The sequence below is a fragment of the Erpetoichthys calabaricus genome, chromosome 6 (genome assembly GCF_900747795.2).
Source record: "Erpetoichthys calabaricus chromosome 6, fErpCal1.3, whole genome shotgun sequence".
NCBI classification, from domain to species: Eukaryota; Metazoa; Chordata; class Cladistia; order Polypteriformes; family Polypteridae; genus Erpetoichthys; species Erpetoichthys calabaricus.
In genome coordinates this window covers 47,492,939-47,511,584 of record NC_041399.2, presented here as the reverse complement: position 1 = coordinate 47,511,584, position 18,646 = coordinate 47,492,939, and the positions used below count along the sequence as shown (strand labels likewise).

The window sequence follows — 18,646 nt, the reverse complement described above, 5'->3', positions numbered from 1 at the left end:
AGTTCAGTGTGGACATCACAGAATCTTTAAGCCTAGATAAGTGTATTAAATATGTACACTTACTTTTTTCAGAATGTTTTCTAAGAGTAAGTCTTCAAAACCTTTTTGTCTTCTTTATTCGTTGTCTTCATTTAGCTATAAAAGTATTTTTATTGACTTTAAAATGTAGTGAGAGACAGGCTGAAGAAATATGGTCTGTGTTCGGTTAATTAAAAATGTGGTTTAAATGAACCACAGAAGACGCTTCTGCCTTTCATATTTTAGAGGTTGATATAGTGAACAAAACCTTTTTACAGGACAGAATAATTTATCAGTGAAATGGAACGTGGTGTGCATTTCTGACAGTAAGAAATAAAATGCTAAATTGCTACAATCAGTAATAAAATATTAAAAACAAGCTTAAGGAAAACAAGCTGGCAAATCCATAGTATACATGATGCATTAATGGGAGTGCAGCTGCTAATAAGTAATATTTTGTTAAATAGGCCACTGTCATCAATCAGTGCATACAAACTGACAAAGGAGATTTTGTCTTTGCTACTGAATTTATGCATATGAACAGACTTTGACTGTGACAGCAAATGGAAGACTCCAGTAACAGAAATGAGAATTGGTGTGGATCATTAATCAAAATTGTGAGTTGTCTCACCCTTTATGTGCATAGAAACCTGGTATTTTGACAGTAATTGCTCATATAAAATCCTTTTCCATTCACAAATGTGGCTGTATTCAGTCTAACAGTTGTAATTGTCAGGATATTAAGAGTCACCACAAGTAACAATTGCATTTAGTCAATGATTCAATCCATAGCATTATGTTTTGTTTTGTTTAAATTTCTGCCTTGTGGATAAACATGCAAAACATATGCTGATAGCCATTTATATTCATTATGTTCCCTGCTTGGATATAATGTTAAAGTTCTTACGAAGTAAAGTTAGAGAAATTCTCAACTTTCGCTAGTATGGCTTCTTGGAGCAGACATGTTTTCATTTGTTTAATGCCTTTATTAATAATAATACATAAACTTATTTAGCAGCTTTAGGTTATTAAAGCAAAATAGTCTTTTTCTGAAAGCCAGGCAGGGATCTTGTTTATATTGTTTGTATCTTTTTCTCTGTATATTTTGTGAGGCTTGGGCCATATACATGACAAAGCTTTTCTGTACATCACGCGTACTGCACAGATAGTTATTAATGAATACATGGTGCCTCACCGTATAGGTTAGTTTGGATAATATGTTGAGCATTGTTCAAATATAAGTGGTTTCAGACTCCCCCTAATTTCACATTCAGAGCAGATTTAAAGTTGCTGGAAAATTTTCTTGTGTTGAGAAAGTTTTTATCATTTCCTATAACTATAAATATTGGTTAACTTTGAGATGAATAATTAATTTATATATTTACATGTGAAAAATCAGCATTACGTTTTTTAGATTTGAAATGTTGCCTAGGTGCCACCATGTGCATAGACATATTTGCCTGTTTTTGCATGTACATTTGAAAATAAATTGCGTTAGGGAGGTTACGCTGTAACTACTAGTAAGTTCAGAGTTTTAGCATTAGGAAAACAAAGATTTTGACTTTGCTTTGCTAGTGTTGTCCTTTGCCTTCATTTCACCTTGATTCTTCTCAAATAATGCTCCAGCTTAAAGACTTCTACTTCAACAGCAATGGACACTGTGAGAGGGACTTTAAAGTCACAGTGCTTATGGGCAACTTCAAAACACAGCAAGAGAGAAAAGAATGGGAAGTTAAACTCATGCTAAAATTTAATACATTACAACATGGATTGAATAGAGACAAGAGTTTTATGGCCAGCTATGAGGATTGTTTACATCTCTCAGAATGACAGACAACCTGTCTACAGATCCACATTGTATTGAAAAAACTCATTACAAACTTCAAAAGACTTTGTTGGACAGTTATCTTATCCAGAGATCTTGACAATACATTGTTCTTTTCTCTCTTGTTAAATTAACCCTAGCCTGAATGAATCTATTAATTTTTTACATTTAAAATTTCTCATTTAAAGATTTACCAATGTTGTTTTTTGTCGTAGAGTGTGTATATAAACATAGGGAACTCCAGTTTCTGTATTACATCTTGCCTGAAGAAGGGGACTGAGTTGCCTCAAAAGCTTGCATATTGTAATCTTTTTAGTTAGCCAATAAAAGGTGTCATTTTGCTTGGCTTTTCTCACTATACTATATGAATATGTCAGTGTAAGAGATGGTAAGTTTGAGAACATCAGAAATCTGGAAGAAGCTTGTAGACTTGTTTGTTTTTTAAGCTGTGGTTAAATGCGTTCACTGCATTGGTTTTCTGCAGAAAGTGTGCAGTATAAAAGAACCTTAGTGAATTTTATATATATTGTTATTAAACTAAAATGATAAGATTTTTAAAATGTTTGAGGGCAAGAGTAAAGTTGTCAAATCTTTGTAATGAATACTTTACCCCTTAATATAAAATCTATGAACCTGTTCTTGTAATAGTGATACACACTGCTTCATGTGAATTTCAAACAGGAATGGAAAGCTTCTTTAATTCTACACTCAGCTTTCAAAGTTGAACCTGACATTATAGCCTGTGTTATCATAGATAAACAATACATTTACTCCTCTCTAGTAAAATAAAAATGTCAGGTTAATGTGCTAGAAACCTAGTGCAATGAAGTTGCAATTCTGAAATATAATAGACTTAATATTCATTCCTATGAAAGTAAGATAATATTGACATTGAAGGCCATTATTTTCTATTGTATTATCGAGGTATACATGTCTACATATATATTCTTTATAACAGTTGTGGTTGAAATTGAAAGTTCTTTTCAATTTCAGAAGCTGGAGTTGTACAACATAACATTTTCAAACCTGCTTATTCCATTTCAGGGTCATAGTGGTGGCATGAGTAAGGTTGTGAAATACTTTGTGCCACATTTGTTCATGCAGTTGTGATGTGAAATGCTAACAAACTAATTCAGAATAACAGAATTCTCCTTGTTCAGTACTGTATCCTTTAGACAAGTTTGGTGTTTGAATTAGGAGGATGAAACATTTTGTGCTTGTTTCATTTTAGAAAGAATACTTTACTTGTAGCACCCACCTGACAGAATGGTTGTAAGCACATCTTGTGCATGTTTTTTTGAATACTTATTAACAGTTGATATTTATAGTAATAGCTGATTGCATGCTTGGCTTAGGTTTAGTTTAAGATGATATTAATCAGACTACATATTTACATTGCCAGTCATTTTAGTCAAGTTCTAAATTTCACTTTATGTTGAGCAATTCTTAGCTGTGCACAGATATGAAATACTCCTTAGTAATTGATTCACTTTATATTCTACTTTTCAGTTCTTGTAAGGCAATTTAAACCAATATGCTATGACATACAACTTTGTGTATTTTTCTTTGACATTTTTAACAGATGTTTTCTTTTAAAATGTTTGTCTTGATATATGAAGTTATATATCAATATGTTTATACAGGCCCAAGAATGTTTAATGCAATATGTTTCATTTATCCATCTTCTTTTTAAACACGCTTAATGTACTTTACAGTTGTAGGGGCCAGAGCAGCACAGTAACGACATTAGATCAGGGTAATGAAAGTTAAGGATTTTGTGGTACTAGAGGCTTTACCAGCAGTATGGTGTACAAGGAAGGCACCAGTGCTGACTTTGGCATCAGCCCATCACCTTATTCAATATGAGTGAATTTCAGCTGTCCTATTAACTTTGCAAGCAAAATGTTGGCATGTAGGTGGAACATCAGTGTAGTGGCAGAAAACTCACACAGACCTGGTGAGACCAGGCAAACATGTAACTTTTTTTCCTTGATAAAATGATTCTGCAGGAAAAAGCATTGTGTGCTGTGAGATTTTGTCTACAATTAGCTATAAGCACTGACTTAAATAGGTGTTTTAAGTTGTAATGTAATCTTTCAGATATGCATTACTTTTTTTTAATATTAAAATGAATCATGTTTATATAGTATTTGTCATTTTTCATTATTTTTTTCCAAGTCACTTTGCAAAAGAATCATTATATCGACTACGAATTTCAGTGATTCACAAAAAATACAAAGCAATAGGGAACAAAATTAAAATTTCACAGTACACAGTATCACACAATGCACAATATTAAATGAAATGCTGACTAATGAAAGAAGTGCAGGATTGTGGCACTTAAAAGTAATCTATTCCAATGCCGTATGTAATTAAGTCACAGAGTGTGGACTAAGAGTGTATAACTGGTAAAGAAAAAAATAACAAAAATGCAATGAAGTAAAACACGAAATGGTGGAGAAATAACATATATATATATATATTTTTTTATAGATTTACCTTCAGAGTAGCCCATATTCCTAAAAAGTGGTGAAAACATTATTCTTTCAGATGATGTGTAAATCAGGCAGGATTAATTGAATAGATCTCTTTTAAGCACTTAACTTTGTTTACTTATTAACATGGATGCTTTGCTGAATTGCATTTTATCTCTTTTTTCATTGCCGGTTATATGCACACTGTACAATCATTGGTTTAATAATAAGCTTCATGGGATAAGAGTGCTTAGAGCGCACCAACATCCTATATTTTAGTTCTCTGTGTGACTATTTCACATTATGCTATGAAGCCTTACAGGACCTAAGAATACTTTCTGTAACTCATTTTGAAGATTATGTCATACTTAAGAGGCAGTGCTCTGGATTTTGCATAAAACTGGAGCTGCCAAAACATTAACTTAAGCTTTTTAAGTGTTTATATTTCTTTTATGATTTCTCCACCCACATTCCCAAAGACATAAATGCTGGGTGAGTTGTCAATTCCAGATTGCCCCTGTGTGGATATGCATATGAGTGGGCCCTGTCATGGACTCGCACCCACCCCAGGACAGATTTTTTTGTCTTGTGACCAGTGCTGTTGGGATAGGTTCCAGCAACCTGTCACCCTGAACTGGATTAAAAGACTCTTAAGAATGTTATGTTATGACATTGTTTACATTTTCTTTATTTGTGATCAATTTTTTATTTAAATGATGAAAATGAAATGTTTGCCAGCAAAGTATTTATGTAAGATATACTGCAAAAAGAACTATGCTGGAAGAAAACAGAAGAAAGGAGCATGAAAATCAAAAACAAAAGAAAATTCCCACTGCAGCCACCCCCTTTTCAAGCCGCTAAAGTGCAGCTAGATTTCAGTCTAGGTGATGCTATTAGGGCATCCAATTTCTGATATGAGAATAAGCATAGAAATGTTAATATTTGTTTTTGAAGATCCATTGATTCTTATAGCTAATAGTTCAAAAAACAGCAGTTTGCAAATGGAGGAATTTTGAAGAGTGACATTCTACCCAGCATCAAGGAAGGGTTTGTTTGGTGGCTATAGCACCCAAAGAAAGTTTTTTTGTTCTTTTCTTGGAAAATGTTGAGACAACAAGAAGAAAGGTCCAATAGGAGATAAATATGAGGATAAAAAGGAACTTGTGTTGCCAAAATTGAATGAATAAGAGAGGAGACATTAGACCAGAAGACGTTGAGAAATAAACCTTGGATTTTAGTGGTGCAGAACTTACAGAAATGAGCAAGAGAAATGTCTGTAACAAGGTGCCGGCAGAGAGTGATACATAGTCTATGCACAATTTCAAATTGGGAGTGTTGATAATCTGGAAATTTAGATAAAAATATTACCTTTTTAAAAACGGTATTCCTAGATAGGGTTACATTTAAGCTAGACACGAGCAACTGCTTTTTTAGGTACAGTCACATATAATGTAAAAAGAACCTACTGTGATCACCATGTTTATCTGTGTGTCAGCAGTGGACTGATCTTGTTGAAACTGGGCACACTTATTCTTCAAGGAAATTTGTTAGGAAAGTGACTTTTTTTGATATATATGAGTTAATCACACTGTACACATTTTTGAAATTTCAAAATCTTACAATACATTGTTGAATGTATGTATTAGAACAGCAAATATTCTGTGTTATTTCAATTATGATTAGTTTACTTATCAAATTTGCCTTAAGAGTGGTCACATCAACTTTTGTATTTTGTATATTTTCCACTTTTACTCATTTGACAGGCAATGGGTCCCCACTACAAGTTAGAGAAACATTAGGAGAGGCTTGTGCATGCAAGTAAAAAAAGTATCTTATCTAGAAATAAATGTAAAAAGAAACTAATAATGTAAGCAATGCTATATAAGCATACAGTGAGTAAATACGTACTTAGTAAAAGTGCTACAGATGGAAAGGAAATACATGTGGGAGGAGATGTTATGAGGAGTCAGCCACATACTGGAATGAGTGCAAGTTTCACTACATGCAACTTTGTGAGAGGGTCAAGATAAAGAACTTTGACTTGTCTCTGTACTAAGGGTGAGTACTTGTTGTTTTTAAGGGGTTGCTTATAGCTCTGGGAAAGACAGGTTTAACTTGCACACACTGGGGTAAGCCTGTGTTGGTGAACCTATATATATGTCTCTTGACTCAACCCGGTAAGTGGGTCTCTGCCTTTTATCTCTATACTCCTTATAATACAATGTACAATACAACAAATGTGTTTAGCCTAAGGTATATCAATTTGCATAAACATTTTGCATTTTTCCATTTCATACCTATTTCTAAAATGTTAGTTGTTCTAATTTTTTGTTAAATTTCAAAACTGTAGTAAAGATACAATTTATCTGTATAAGATCCATCATCATGATCTGTAAGGAAAGTAAGTAAAATTGCCATCATAATTAAGTGATGTACTGTAGGTGACTAATGGTGTAAAATTACATTATTTATCTGAAGAATAAAATCATGTTTTTTACGTTCAGCAATGCCATTTGCTCATAAAACCTAAAATACAGCAAAAAGGAAGATTAAGTCAGAAATAAAGGAAATGGTACAGATTTGGAGCAAAGAAGCCATTAAAACAGCTGACAAAATATTTTATGTGCAAATCAGAAAAAAAATCTATTTGATGCAACATTTATACAATATTATTTTTATTTTAATTAAATTTAATGTAATATTTTACAGTATTAATTTGTGATTATTAGTAATATCCAGCCATACAATTTTAATAGTTTGGTTGCATATCCCAACAGAATAGGTGCAAGGTGTGAAGCAGACCCCAAACGGGGCATTTTCTCTCTGTCTCTCATATGAACATACAAACCCCCACATTTACTCATACCAGGCCAAATTAGAGTTTCCTGTTCACCTAACATGTCTTTGGGATATGACAATAAAATTGAGTTACCCAGAGTAAAAAACACATGGACACAAGCAAAACGAATAAATTCAATATAGACAGGGACCAGGAGGTATAAAGAAGCAATACTATGGCAATGATAATATCAATTTATAATACAAATGTCCATAAATTTAACAAAGTTAAATTTAAGCATGCAATGTTAAACACCAGTTAGATTTGTAAAGCCTTTCATTTCAGTGAAATCTGTTGTTGTCTTTTGTTATACTGTAGTATGCATCAGTCTTTTTAGTTTGTGTGTTTTTCCTTAATTGATATTTTCATAACTTAAGAGTTTTTAGCAGATACTTTTTTATTGTTAATGTTAAAGGCAGAATAATTGTAGTATCGTAGTTTACTTAGGTTCCGAAATGCTTCTTGAATTTCTCAGAAACAGTAGGAGTTTCCAAATGAGCCAAATAACATGGTACCCAATAACTAACCACATAACTTGATTACATTTGTGCCTCTTTGTTTTCTTCACAAAGTACCATTTTAGGTAAAACATCATGAAGGGAATTTTGAGGGACTGACTTTACCCAGTTTACTCATGTAAAGCCATTTAAGTCTTTTGCTTCCTTCAGGCTTAAGATTTAGTGTTTTTTCTAAAAAGTAACAAGTTATTCTATTAAGCAATCATTAATCTAGCATTTTTCTTCACAATGAGAATGTAAAATGTAACCTATCATTGCTCAATTTTAATCCATTGTTATTCATATTTGTCATTTACAGATACTAAAAGTAAATTCAGTGTTTAAATATTCCCTTAAAACTTTACTGTTTCATTGTGGTTGTCAAGAAATTTCAGCTTTGCTAAGTAAGCACAAATTACTTGATGTAGGCTAGGTATTTGTTTTCAAGTGATTTGAAAAATGCCCTCTTAATGAAAAGAAGAAACCCACATTTACAATTAGCTGTAGGATCACAGTTAGGAAGACGAAAAAGAAAACTCTGAGAAACTGAAGGTGTGGTAGTGGGATTGCCCACTCATTCCATTCATTTAAGACTCCTAAACAATTTAGGTCGTTTGTTGGCTAATATACAGCCTAAATATTTAAGTCATTTACTTCTTGTTTAATGTGTCTATTTGATGCTTGTAACTTCTTACATTGTTTTCACACTTATCATCAAATCATACCTTTCTCCCTTCAAAGCAAAAGTTGAAAAGTGAGAAGTTCCAAGAAGGTTTTTATAACTTTTTTTAGCAGATGCTCCCTGACATCTGACATACCAATTTTTTCTCAGATTTTTTTTAAATCTAAAATGCCCCTTAATGCTTTAGTATTGAAAATATGAGCAATGTTGATTCCAGAATCACAAATTATATGTAATTGTACATACAGTATGTACATTCAGCCTCTTCATTCAGACTGGCCAACATGCAATTTCTCAGTGTTTTTGGTCTTAGTTACGTAGCCTGTGTGGCTAATTGAAAACATTTTGCTATTGTCGCTTATAAATAAATGATCCAGTCCATCCATCTACCCCTTTTTTGCCACAGTGAAGAAATTCTACTTGGGGTTCCAGTCCATCACAATTTGTGTGCAATGTATTTTACATGTAATTACACTCAGTTCTTGTAATCACAAGTGGATGTTAAATATATAGGCATTGGTCAAGAAGTTTTATATTATACTTCAGAAAATGTGATAATTTATGAGATTATTTGACTACTAATAATTTAGACATAAATGTGTAAGGTATTCAGTTTTGGACAGATTGCCCATTTACTACTGTGAGAAATTATTTTTAATTTTATTTTTACAGGTATCATTATCATGTAGCAAAAATTATGTAATTTGTTTTAATTGCATATGTGGTAAATAAATAAATATTCAGTAGCTTGTCCTATAAACAAATAAAACTTCACATTTCTGCAATTTAACATGGCATTATGAGAAAAAACATGAAAAACCTATGATTTAATGATATTAAAGATGAGTATTTATGCCTGCATCTAAACACTGAACACCTCTTCATTTCATTGATGAATTAATGATTAAAGGCAGGTAGGAATGAACTATGAATTAGTGCTTTGCATCCACCAGATTTATAGCAATTAAACTTGCCTGCATCAACAAAATTAAATGGTATGTTGAACTTTTACTTCATTCCAAGGCATATTTGAATATTTAAAGAAAAGTTATTTAACGGAGATATTAAAAAAAGAATCATTCCTCCAGAAACACATTATGCATGTGCAGCTCAGATGCACAATAAGAAGCTACATATTCATTTAGCAAAATGAGTAATTTGCTCAGTTTAAGGCGTAGAAAGGAAATTGTTTTTTTATATCCATGGTTTTATGTTAGGGACTTATAATACTTAAAGAAAATATTAATTGTGTTTTTGAAAGCTTTTTGAAATGCAGTTTGGATACATTGGATATGAGGAGCCCTGTAAGCTCTTAATGTAGCACACAAAATTCATCTCCTTCTTTGACAGGTGTAAATGGGGATTTAAGAGTGCCACAGGTTTTTAAACTTAGGCACTCTTTCAGAATGCTAATGATTTATGCTGCGGTGAATTAGGAAGTTTGAAAACAGTTTACCTAAATGATAAAATGTGAGTCAATGGTGATTGGTTCTGCCAAAGACCGAGTTGTTAAGCAAACAGGTGAACAGACTATTTGAGGCTAAAATCACTCAACATGTAATTTTCTTAAAAAAAAAATATATAAAGCCTTGTAGAAACTGCACAATGCGGTCTCACTGATGAAACTATGTTTACAGTGTTCAAATAAAACGTTGTATGTTCTACTCAGATTGAGTTGTAAAGGATCCTAGTCAGCTTCTGGGAAAAAGAAAACGCTTGGCTAAGATGATAGCCAGCAGCTAGTGCTTCTTGACTCATGGAGTGGCAAACTGTTGTAAATCACTACTACAGATTTTATTTTTGTTATACCCAGTGCTGGTAAACAGAAACTGACATAGCTTTTTTCTTATTATTTTGTGATTAATTTTTATTGTCATAATATTTATAAAGCAGAAACCATTCCTGTCTAATTCAATATCCATATTGTAGTATGCTTTCCAAGAGGTGATTTGTATTCTCTCTTAAGTTTCTGAATTAGTCAGAATTATTTTTTAACAGTATTTTTTTAATAAATTACATTGTACACAAGATGGCAAAGTCATTGTAGGAGATCTCAGTGTGCATCTCAGAAGCAGATGATACCTGCATTATTTATATGGTTCTGATCACAGAAAACACTGCAGCTAATCTTCATATGGTTGATCTACTTTTAACAAAGGCAGATTTTAGATTTTAAAAATGGCCTGTTCTGTTGCATGCTCCCAACCTGTACTGTTTTCAGCTATTTTAGCTGTGATCATCAATCATAAGTAATAATATTACAGTATTGTTTCTGTTCTGTGCTTAGTCATAATAAAACCCAGGTGGAAAATAAAAGTTACTGTTAAAGATACACAATGAAACACACATTTCAATAATGAAATGAGGAAAAGTCACTTATTTAGCAAGATCTAATCGCTTATATAATAAGTAACTTGTCTGGCTATGTTACTGTACTTTCAAAATAAAACTTTATAGCTTAGAAGGTAGTCAAAGAAAGATTATATACAAACCCTGTCATGGTTCAATGAATGAAAGCAAGAGCAGAAAAACTGATATTGGTATCTGTAACATCTTCAGATTACTTTTTTCTACTTCAAGAAAATATTTTACATTTTTTAGAAGATGTCAGTTGATGGCAGTCAAATTTGTGTGCATGGGCACCTAACCCCTTGTGCTTATAATTTTCTGTTAAATTTATTTTGCCAAATAAAGGAAACCTTCTAGCCTGCACCTTGTTGACAAATATTTGAGCTGTTGACAAGTATTGGAACATTTTGTGTAAGAGGGTAGGAAATGATTTTCGTTTGCTTTCCAGTTGTTTTCCATGGTAAAATATTAATGCTGACAGAGCAGGTTGAAGGTATGTTCTTCCGATCTGGGGTGACTTCAGATCACGTTTTCAAGCTAATTGCATAAAAACATACATGCACACTTAATTTATAAGTTGGAATGAATTTCTTTTCTCTAACATTTGGTGCACAATTAAATTAGGAGGAATACAGTTGTTTGACGAATGAGTATTTAAAATTGCTTTGTGCCTAACTTTCATCAAATATTTATGCTCATGTTTGTTATTTTAGAAGAGAATTATGTGTTCTAAATAACTTTGGTTTAGTGTTTCCTAAAAATTTAAATATTTCTTTAGTCATTTGTGTATTTGATATTGTGTATTTGAGGTTTGTGCCACTACTATGTATAAGAATGTTTAGCATTCCTTTATTGTTTGCACCTATAATTCCTCCCCATCTGTGAATGATAACAGAAAGAAAAGGAGGAATTAACATATATAACACACAATAACATTATCTAACCCACTTAACCCAGTTCATAGTTTATGGGGGCTGGAGTCCATCCTAGCAAAATCAACTGCAAGGCAGGAAGTCATTCTGGATGGAGCACCATTCTGTTAGGAAAAAATATATATTACTCTAAATTCAAATTTATTGGTAAAGTTTAAATTAGTTTTTGTAAATAAATAAATTAAATGAAATAAAAAGGCATTGGATTATCTTTAGTAAACACTTTTCTGAAATAAATGCTTATACCAAAAAAGTTTTAGAGTTAATACAATTTTTTAGATGGAAAGTACTCGTTAGTTAATATTGGGTTATTTGTAGTATGTTTAATATGTTCCTTGTTTATTTCTAAATATTATTGCAACCCTTACCATGAAAAAATGGTTTTAGAAGATGAAATGAGATTCTAAATAGTTATTTTATATGAAGCTTTTACCATTCTAACCATATTCTGTTCCTAATTTTTTTGTGGTCCAGAGTACTAAAGAGTCAGAGTCCATAAGTAAAGAGGAAGGACTCGACAGAATGCCACTCCAATGCATCCACACTCATTCATAGTGGGTCTTTGTATAGGCCTACCTTCCAAATGATGTGCCACCATAGTTTGTGATATGGAGGAAACTGAACTACAAATAGAAAAAGTCTATGTGAACAATAAAAGCATATACAAACTCCATATAGAGGGTTCTGCAGCTGGGAATCAAATTGGGGTTCAGGGATCATCACTTACTGTGCACAAGTGCCACACATAATATGAAATTTCACTATAGAATTAGTTTGCGACCTTATAAAAAGTGGCATCAAATAATTTGAAAATTGCCATATTTTATCTTGTGCAACCACTGCTTTAGCCTATAGTGGCAGTAAATCCATTTTAAAGTGTGTTTTTTTTCTCAGACTGGTATCTTTTATTCCCAAACACATATGACCTTCACTACAGCAGAAAAAGCCATTCAGAAGTTAGCACCTGCTGTAACATTTTGGACACAACAGCAGAAAACATAATTTGGCAATGATATTTTGTCTATCCCAAATGTCATGAGGCTGTGACTAAGTAAATTTTCCTTTAAATAACAGCATTAAATGGTAATAGGGCTACATGCCTTTTTTTCTAAAACTATGGTCAGAGCTGAAATAATATCTTTTAAGAGTTCTAAGGAAGGATATAGCATTTATTGTGCTGAATAAAGGTTTCTCTCTACTGGATACAAGAAGAAAATCAATAAATAAAATAAGGGAACATTATTTTTTGAGTATTAGATACCAGATTCACTTAGGCAGTGGTTAAGAAAAGATACTCGATTTTCTGCAGAGTGCTTTGTGGATGTAATCAATTGAAGTTTCAGGAATGGCAAACATAAACCACAGTCACAGATATAATATCCAGAACAGTTTCTGCTGACCTTAATACAAATTGGATAAAGCAATCATATATACAGGAGTGGGGAATAGTAGGTTTACAGTTGTTCGTATGGAAAAAGACATGCAGGTGGTGATTATCATAATAGCTTTATTAACTCAATTGCTTTATTAACCTTTAACTACTCACGCTGGTGTATTTTGTACACCAATCTCAGTTATTTTTGACCAACGTCCTTTTACTTGAACCTACCGGCAGCATCCACCATCTGTCCTCAAGTCGATTCTCTGCAAGTACAATGTCGCAAAGGTTTCCCTCCAGTGTGCCGGTTTTATGAGTGGATGCACAGTCGCAACTTCCATATGGTGCATTTGGTACTTACGCATGTATGACAACGATGAGATGTTCTTCTTACAAAAACTGAAGTGAAATGTGATGCATGTGCATATCCTGCAGTGGATGAAAGTGTGACCAGTGACAAATGAGCACTGGAGAAGTGGATCAGGTTTATTTCCAGATAGTCCTCGACTGTGTCATATTATTCAGTAGTATGGTATTAAATGACATTAAAAGCATGTACAATTTAAAATTATCACAATATTTTATATTATAACCTCAAAGTGTGCATAAAAATATTCATTTTAACAGTGGTGCATAAAGTACACTGCACGAGTACTTATGAGGTGAAAAATGATGTGAGTAGTTAAGGGTTAACTTTATTGACTCAAAACAATATCACAATGGCACGCTGCGCTTAGGTATAATCTCGTAAGTGCTCAAATTGCCAGCTTCTCATACTCACAACTGTAAACCTACTTTTGTCCAGCATATGAATATGTATTTACTTACATACAATATTTAAATATATTTACATATTCAGTATTTTGAGAGGATTTGCTGGGTTTATATCTCATCTGTATCAGATGGACTTCTGTTGTGTTTAGTTTTTGTGTAAGGAGGGCAGAGAGGGTTAATGAGTGAACAAATATGAGTACCTTTTTTGTATGACTCCTTATATTGACCTAACAATAGGCAAAACATTCAGAAAATAACACTAAATTATGTAATGAGATAAGTTCTAAAAACTCTTAGGATGAATTCTTATGGAACTCATAGGATATTCATAAAGTTAAAACAGGATAGTATTTTTTTCCAGTTTAAGTTTTGTACAGGTAGTGTTATTCTTTCATTGCAGTGGAATAAAACCTCACATTTAGGTACCTTTCACAGACATACTGAAATGGAGCAGCATCTGATTGCTGGATTATTCTGAACAGAATGACTTGGATCTTAATAAACTAGTAGCAGCATTGTCTAATAAATTATCAGTGGTTCTGTTTTTAAAAACCATTGGATATTTGTGGCTTCCTTGGTTTATTTTTGATAGTTTTTGACATTTTATTTGTTTATCGGTTTCTTTGTTTTTTTGGTGTTTGAAGAAGACCATGTTTAATAAACATTACATGAGCTTTTACATGTGCAAAGTTAAACCCATTCCTACTATTTAAGAAATGTTACTATTGAAAAATGACAATATCATTGAAACGTCAGGATATGAATTTGGTAAAGCAGGATTTCCTACTGTTATAATGGTAAGGGTATAACTGTATATATAGTAGGTAACCACCCATACAATCAGATTGTGACACAGACTACGAATGCCGTGAATATATATATATATATTTCCTTAAGTTTACATCTATCTCCACCATTAGTATAACTAATAAAGAAATACATTTGGTCTCCTCATTGGTCACAGATATGGTGAAAAGACAAATTACATAAATGGTGGATGCTAAAATAAGGGAGATGTAAAGCTGAGTGGGTGAAATGAACACTCCTTGTTTGATGCATCTCTTAGATGTTCTGCTCTTAGCTAAAATTTTTAATTTTGCCAAATCGGCCTGCTGTTGGAGAAACTGAGGACTAATTGATCCTTGTGTTTTTGATTAAGAAATATTACATTTTAACAGGTGATCAGCTTATTGTAAGGATTACAGTAACTGGAAGATTACATTTTATAGATTTAGGCTTTATGTGTCTTAAATTGTAAGAATGTGTTTTTGGAAGTCAGTGAAAGCCATCTACCTTTTAGTAGGATAAGTGTCACTGTGTCTTTCTGTGTGTCTGTCTGGTATCTATGTCTCTGGCATTCCAACAAATCCATTGCAAGGTGCACTACAAACATTGAGGCCTTGATTTCTTTGATCTCAACCTGTCTTAGATGGGTAGCTCAAGAAGTATAATAATAAAACTGTACTATAAAGAAGGTTATGAAATTTTTACATTAACAGCTCTCTGTACATAGCGTATGGACAAATGTATTAATAGCCAAACAGGACAAATTAAACATGATATATATATATATATATATATATATATATATATATATATATATATACACAGTGGTACCTCAGTATAAGTTCGCTTTGGAACAAGTACAACTTGGTATACATCCTGGTTGTACGCCCAAAATTTTGCTTGGTATATGACCTTTGTTTGGAATACCACTCGCGTGCTAGAACACCGCGTGCTACCCATGTTTACTTCTCTCGAGACAAAGCCACGACTGTCCACAAGCATCAGTACGCCAGTTGCAAGCATTCAGTGAACAACCCGTGCTATAACTCTCTGTAAATTTTCACGTGATTTTGTGTTTTTTCGGGTAATTTTTAGTAAATTCATTAATCATGAGTTCTAAGAAAGTTAATGAGAAGAACCATGGAGATTGTTGAAAAGTATGAAGGTGGCATGTGCATCCGGGACTTGGCTGTTGCATACCGTATGCCGAGAATCTACGATTGTGAAAAACAAAGATGTTATTAAATCGACTAATGTTGCGAAAGGGGTGAAATCGATTTCCAAACAAAGATCAGAGGCATTAGAGCATGTTGAAAAATTGCTTTTGATCTGGATAGCAGAAAAACAGTGTGCTGGATATAGTGTATAGGAGGCAATGACAATTTGACAATTATGAATACCTGGGTTAGATTTATGTGCAACCTTCGTTGTTCAGGATGGTTAACTTCTGTTATCCTGTAACAACACCCTGACAAGGCACACATTTGGTTGCTCTTCTCCTCACAACTTCTAGAGCTGCTATACCTTTTAGGTAGTGTGGTGACCAGAGCTACATGCAGTAATCCAGATGTGTTCATACCGGTACATTATAAGCATGACATCCCTTTCTAGCCAAATTTTGTTTAAATGATGCGGTTCTAACAACACTTCCTCTTTGTGTCCTTGGAAGTCTTAGTGAGTCATGGCAGGAAATGATTACAAAAATATGGTGCCTCACCAGTTTATTTATTATTTTATAATTTATTTAAAAAAAAATAGAAAACCCTTACAAGAAATGCACCAACTATAAATTTTGATACAATAAGAAAGTAAAATGTTTTGTTGACATCATCCAGTTTATCAAGTTTCACCTAAAAAACCTGCAAACAGGCCTAATCTGGGCATTCAATGCGTGTAGAATGCAAAGTAAGCTTTTATAAATGCCATCCTTCAAAAAAAAGGCAAATATCCATCTGTGTTTGCTATACTTAATAGAAGTTACTCTGAGTGAATTTAGTTCACTCGAAGAGCTCCATTTATCCTACATTTTAAGGGCGAAACTTTATAGTTTAGAAGATCCCAGAGATTGTGTTAAAAAGAAAAAATAGTTTTCGCTGCCAACAGTGGAACACATGAATTAGATTATACAATATAATTTGTTTCTCTTTTTTAATGTAAATTATTGTGTCAGAGTCTTAGGAATTCAGTGGTTTTTATCAGTTTACATTAAGAGCTGAATTTTAAACAGACGATGAACAACAACAAGTGGGACTGAAATATTTGGATATGTTAAAAGTGTACACATACAGTATGTATATTTGCCCCACACACATTTTAACACATCATTTTAAATGTAAAGAGACATTGTAATCTTTTATTTGTCCAGGAGCCTCAGTTGCTTCTGCATTATATTTTCCGTTTCTTTCCAGAAGTTTGCTGATTTTTTTTCACCTTTACTTTATTTAGATAACACCTTTCATGTCAAAGAGACTATATAGCTGTTTGCATGTTTGTACTTGAAAGCATGCAACAAACAATTGCATTGTCCAGCAGTGCTTGATTATCTGTGGTCAAAAGAAGAATTGTTCTTAGGACAAAAACAAGGTGTTTACCTATTTATTTTTTGATCCTTGCTGGCAACAAGCTTTTGCATTTTAACATGGTGCACTTCATTTACAATGAGAAATTAATTAGGCAAAGATGGTACATCTTCAGATGTCATTATTGTTTTTTTTAATGATAAAGTAAGCTTAAACACACTGCAATTAATATTTCTAAAAGAAATGACTTTCTAGACCCTAGTGCTAGTCTGTTTAGAGACATAATAACATTGTCTTTACATCATGCTCCTTAGTGATTTAAACAGATGGCAACAGCTTTCTTTTTGATTATAACTTTGAGGCAGGCTTTACTAAATGGAAACAGCAGGGTTCATTAAGGTCCCATTTGATGTATCAGTATTATAAAAATACCATGTTAATTATGCTCAAACGCTGCAAGTTACCTCCATTTTTCTGCAATCAGAAGAGGAGAAGAAACCCTGTGAAGCAAATTAGTCCTAATTGAAAGAGGACTGATTAATATTTAAATAAGGCATTGTGTGAGGGATTCTGCCATGAGAAAAATAAGCTGAACATCTGAATTAATTGCATAGCAGGTTAAATTAAATTTCATATAATGGGCTAGGAGATGAGTTGGCACAGCGCTTTTGCAGAGTGCACAATGACTGAAATACCAGCCTTTTCTTTCTCTCTTGGCTGGATTCCATTGAGATCCTTGTGGCTCTACCTCTTTGTTGTCTCTCTTTTCACAGCAAACAAAGGTACTAACAGAAAACTGCAACCACATTTTAAAAAATGGTAATCCTTTTAGGACGCAGCACCTGCTGACATTTTCGAAGTACTCCCCCTACTCGTCCCCCATAAGCTGTTGCACATCAGCCCAGTTTTTCTTTTCTTTTTGCAACTTTTCATGACAGTTGATATCAGAAAACATGAACAGCTTGGATGCAGCTGGAAGGGTGCTATTGGTAGATTAGTGCTTTTCTCTGGCATTTTCATTGCACGGGGGCACACATGTGAGCTTGTTTTAAAGTGATTGGGTTACTCTAAGGGTCCCTGTTAGGGGAAATTCAAGCCACTATGAATTACTTATGCACTATGTTAGTGTTCAAAGGGAGAGTGTCATGTTGTACTCGTTGGCAGTTTTCCAGTCAAGAGCTGTTAATTACTGTATGGATCTGTTAAATTGAAAATCTCACAAAAAAGCAGACTGTGAGTTAAGTGTGCATTAAAATAATTAATCAAACTTTACATGTAGGGTATATGCCCATTTGTAAAATTAAAATAGAGCAAACAATTTTTAAAAATGTAGTTAGTTGCTCGGTTATATCTAGAGTCATACCTCCACATCATCTTTACTTTGTTAGTCTTGCCATTTAATGACTCATTTTGTGGTCTGTTAACCCACAGATTTCTTTGCAATTTCCATTCTCCCCACCTTGTACCCTTATCTTTTAGGTATTGTCTGTGCAGCTCTAATATGACACATACAGACACTCAGATTAATTTTTATTTAGTAAAATAACAGCTTTAGTGCAGTCTTTTAATTCGT

General features: G+C 33.2%; 1 protein-coding gene across 4 annotated transcripts in view; it reads left to right on the top strand.

Annotated features, from left to right (window-relative positions):
• tox (thymocyte selection-associated high mobility group box) overlaps positions 1-18,646 on the top strand; it is a 265,803-nt gene that overhangs the window by 56,354 nt on the left and 190,803 nt on the right. For 2 of the 4 annotated variants that reach the window (XM_051929068.1, XM_051929066.1), the window contains exon 1: positions 567-635. The exons of the other annotated variants lie outside the window; for them this stretch is intronic. In XM_051929068.1, coding sequence (XP_051785028.1) covers positions 582-635 — 54 coding nt within the window. In that variant the 5' untranslated portion in view covers positions 567-581. Of the gene's footprint in view, positions 1-566; positions 636-18,646 lie in introns of those variants that run through there. 4 annotated transcript variants of the gene reach the window in all.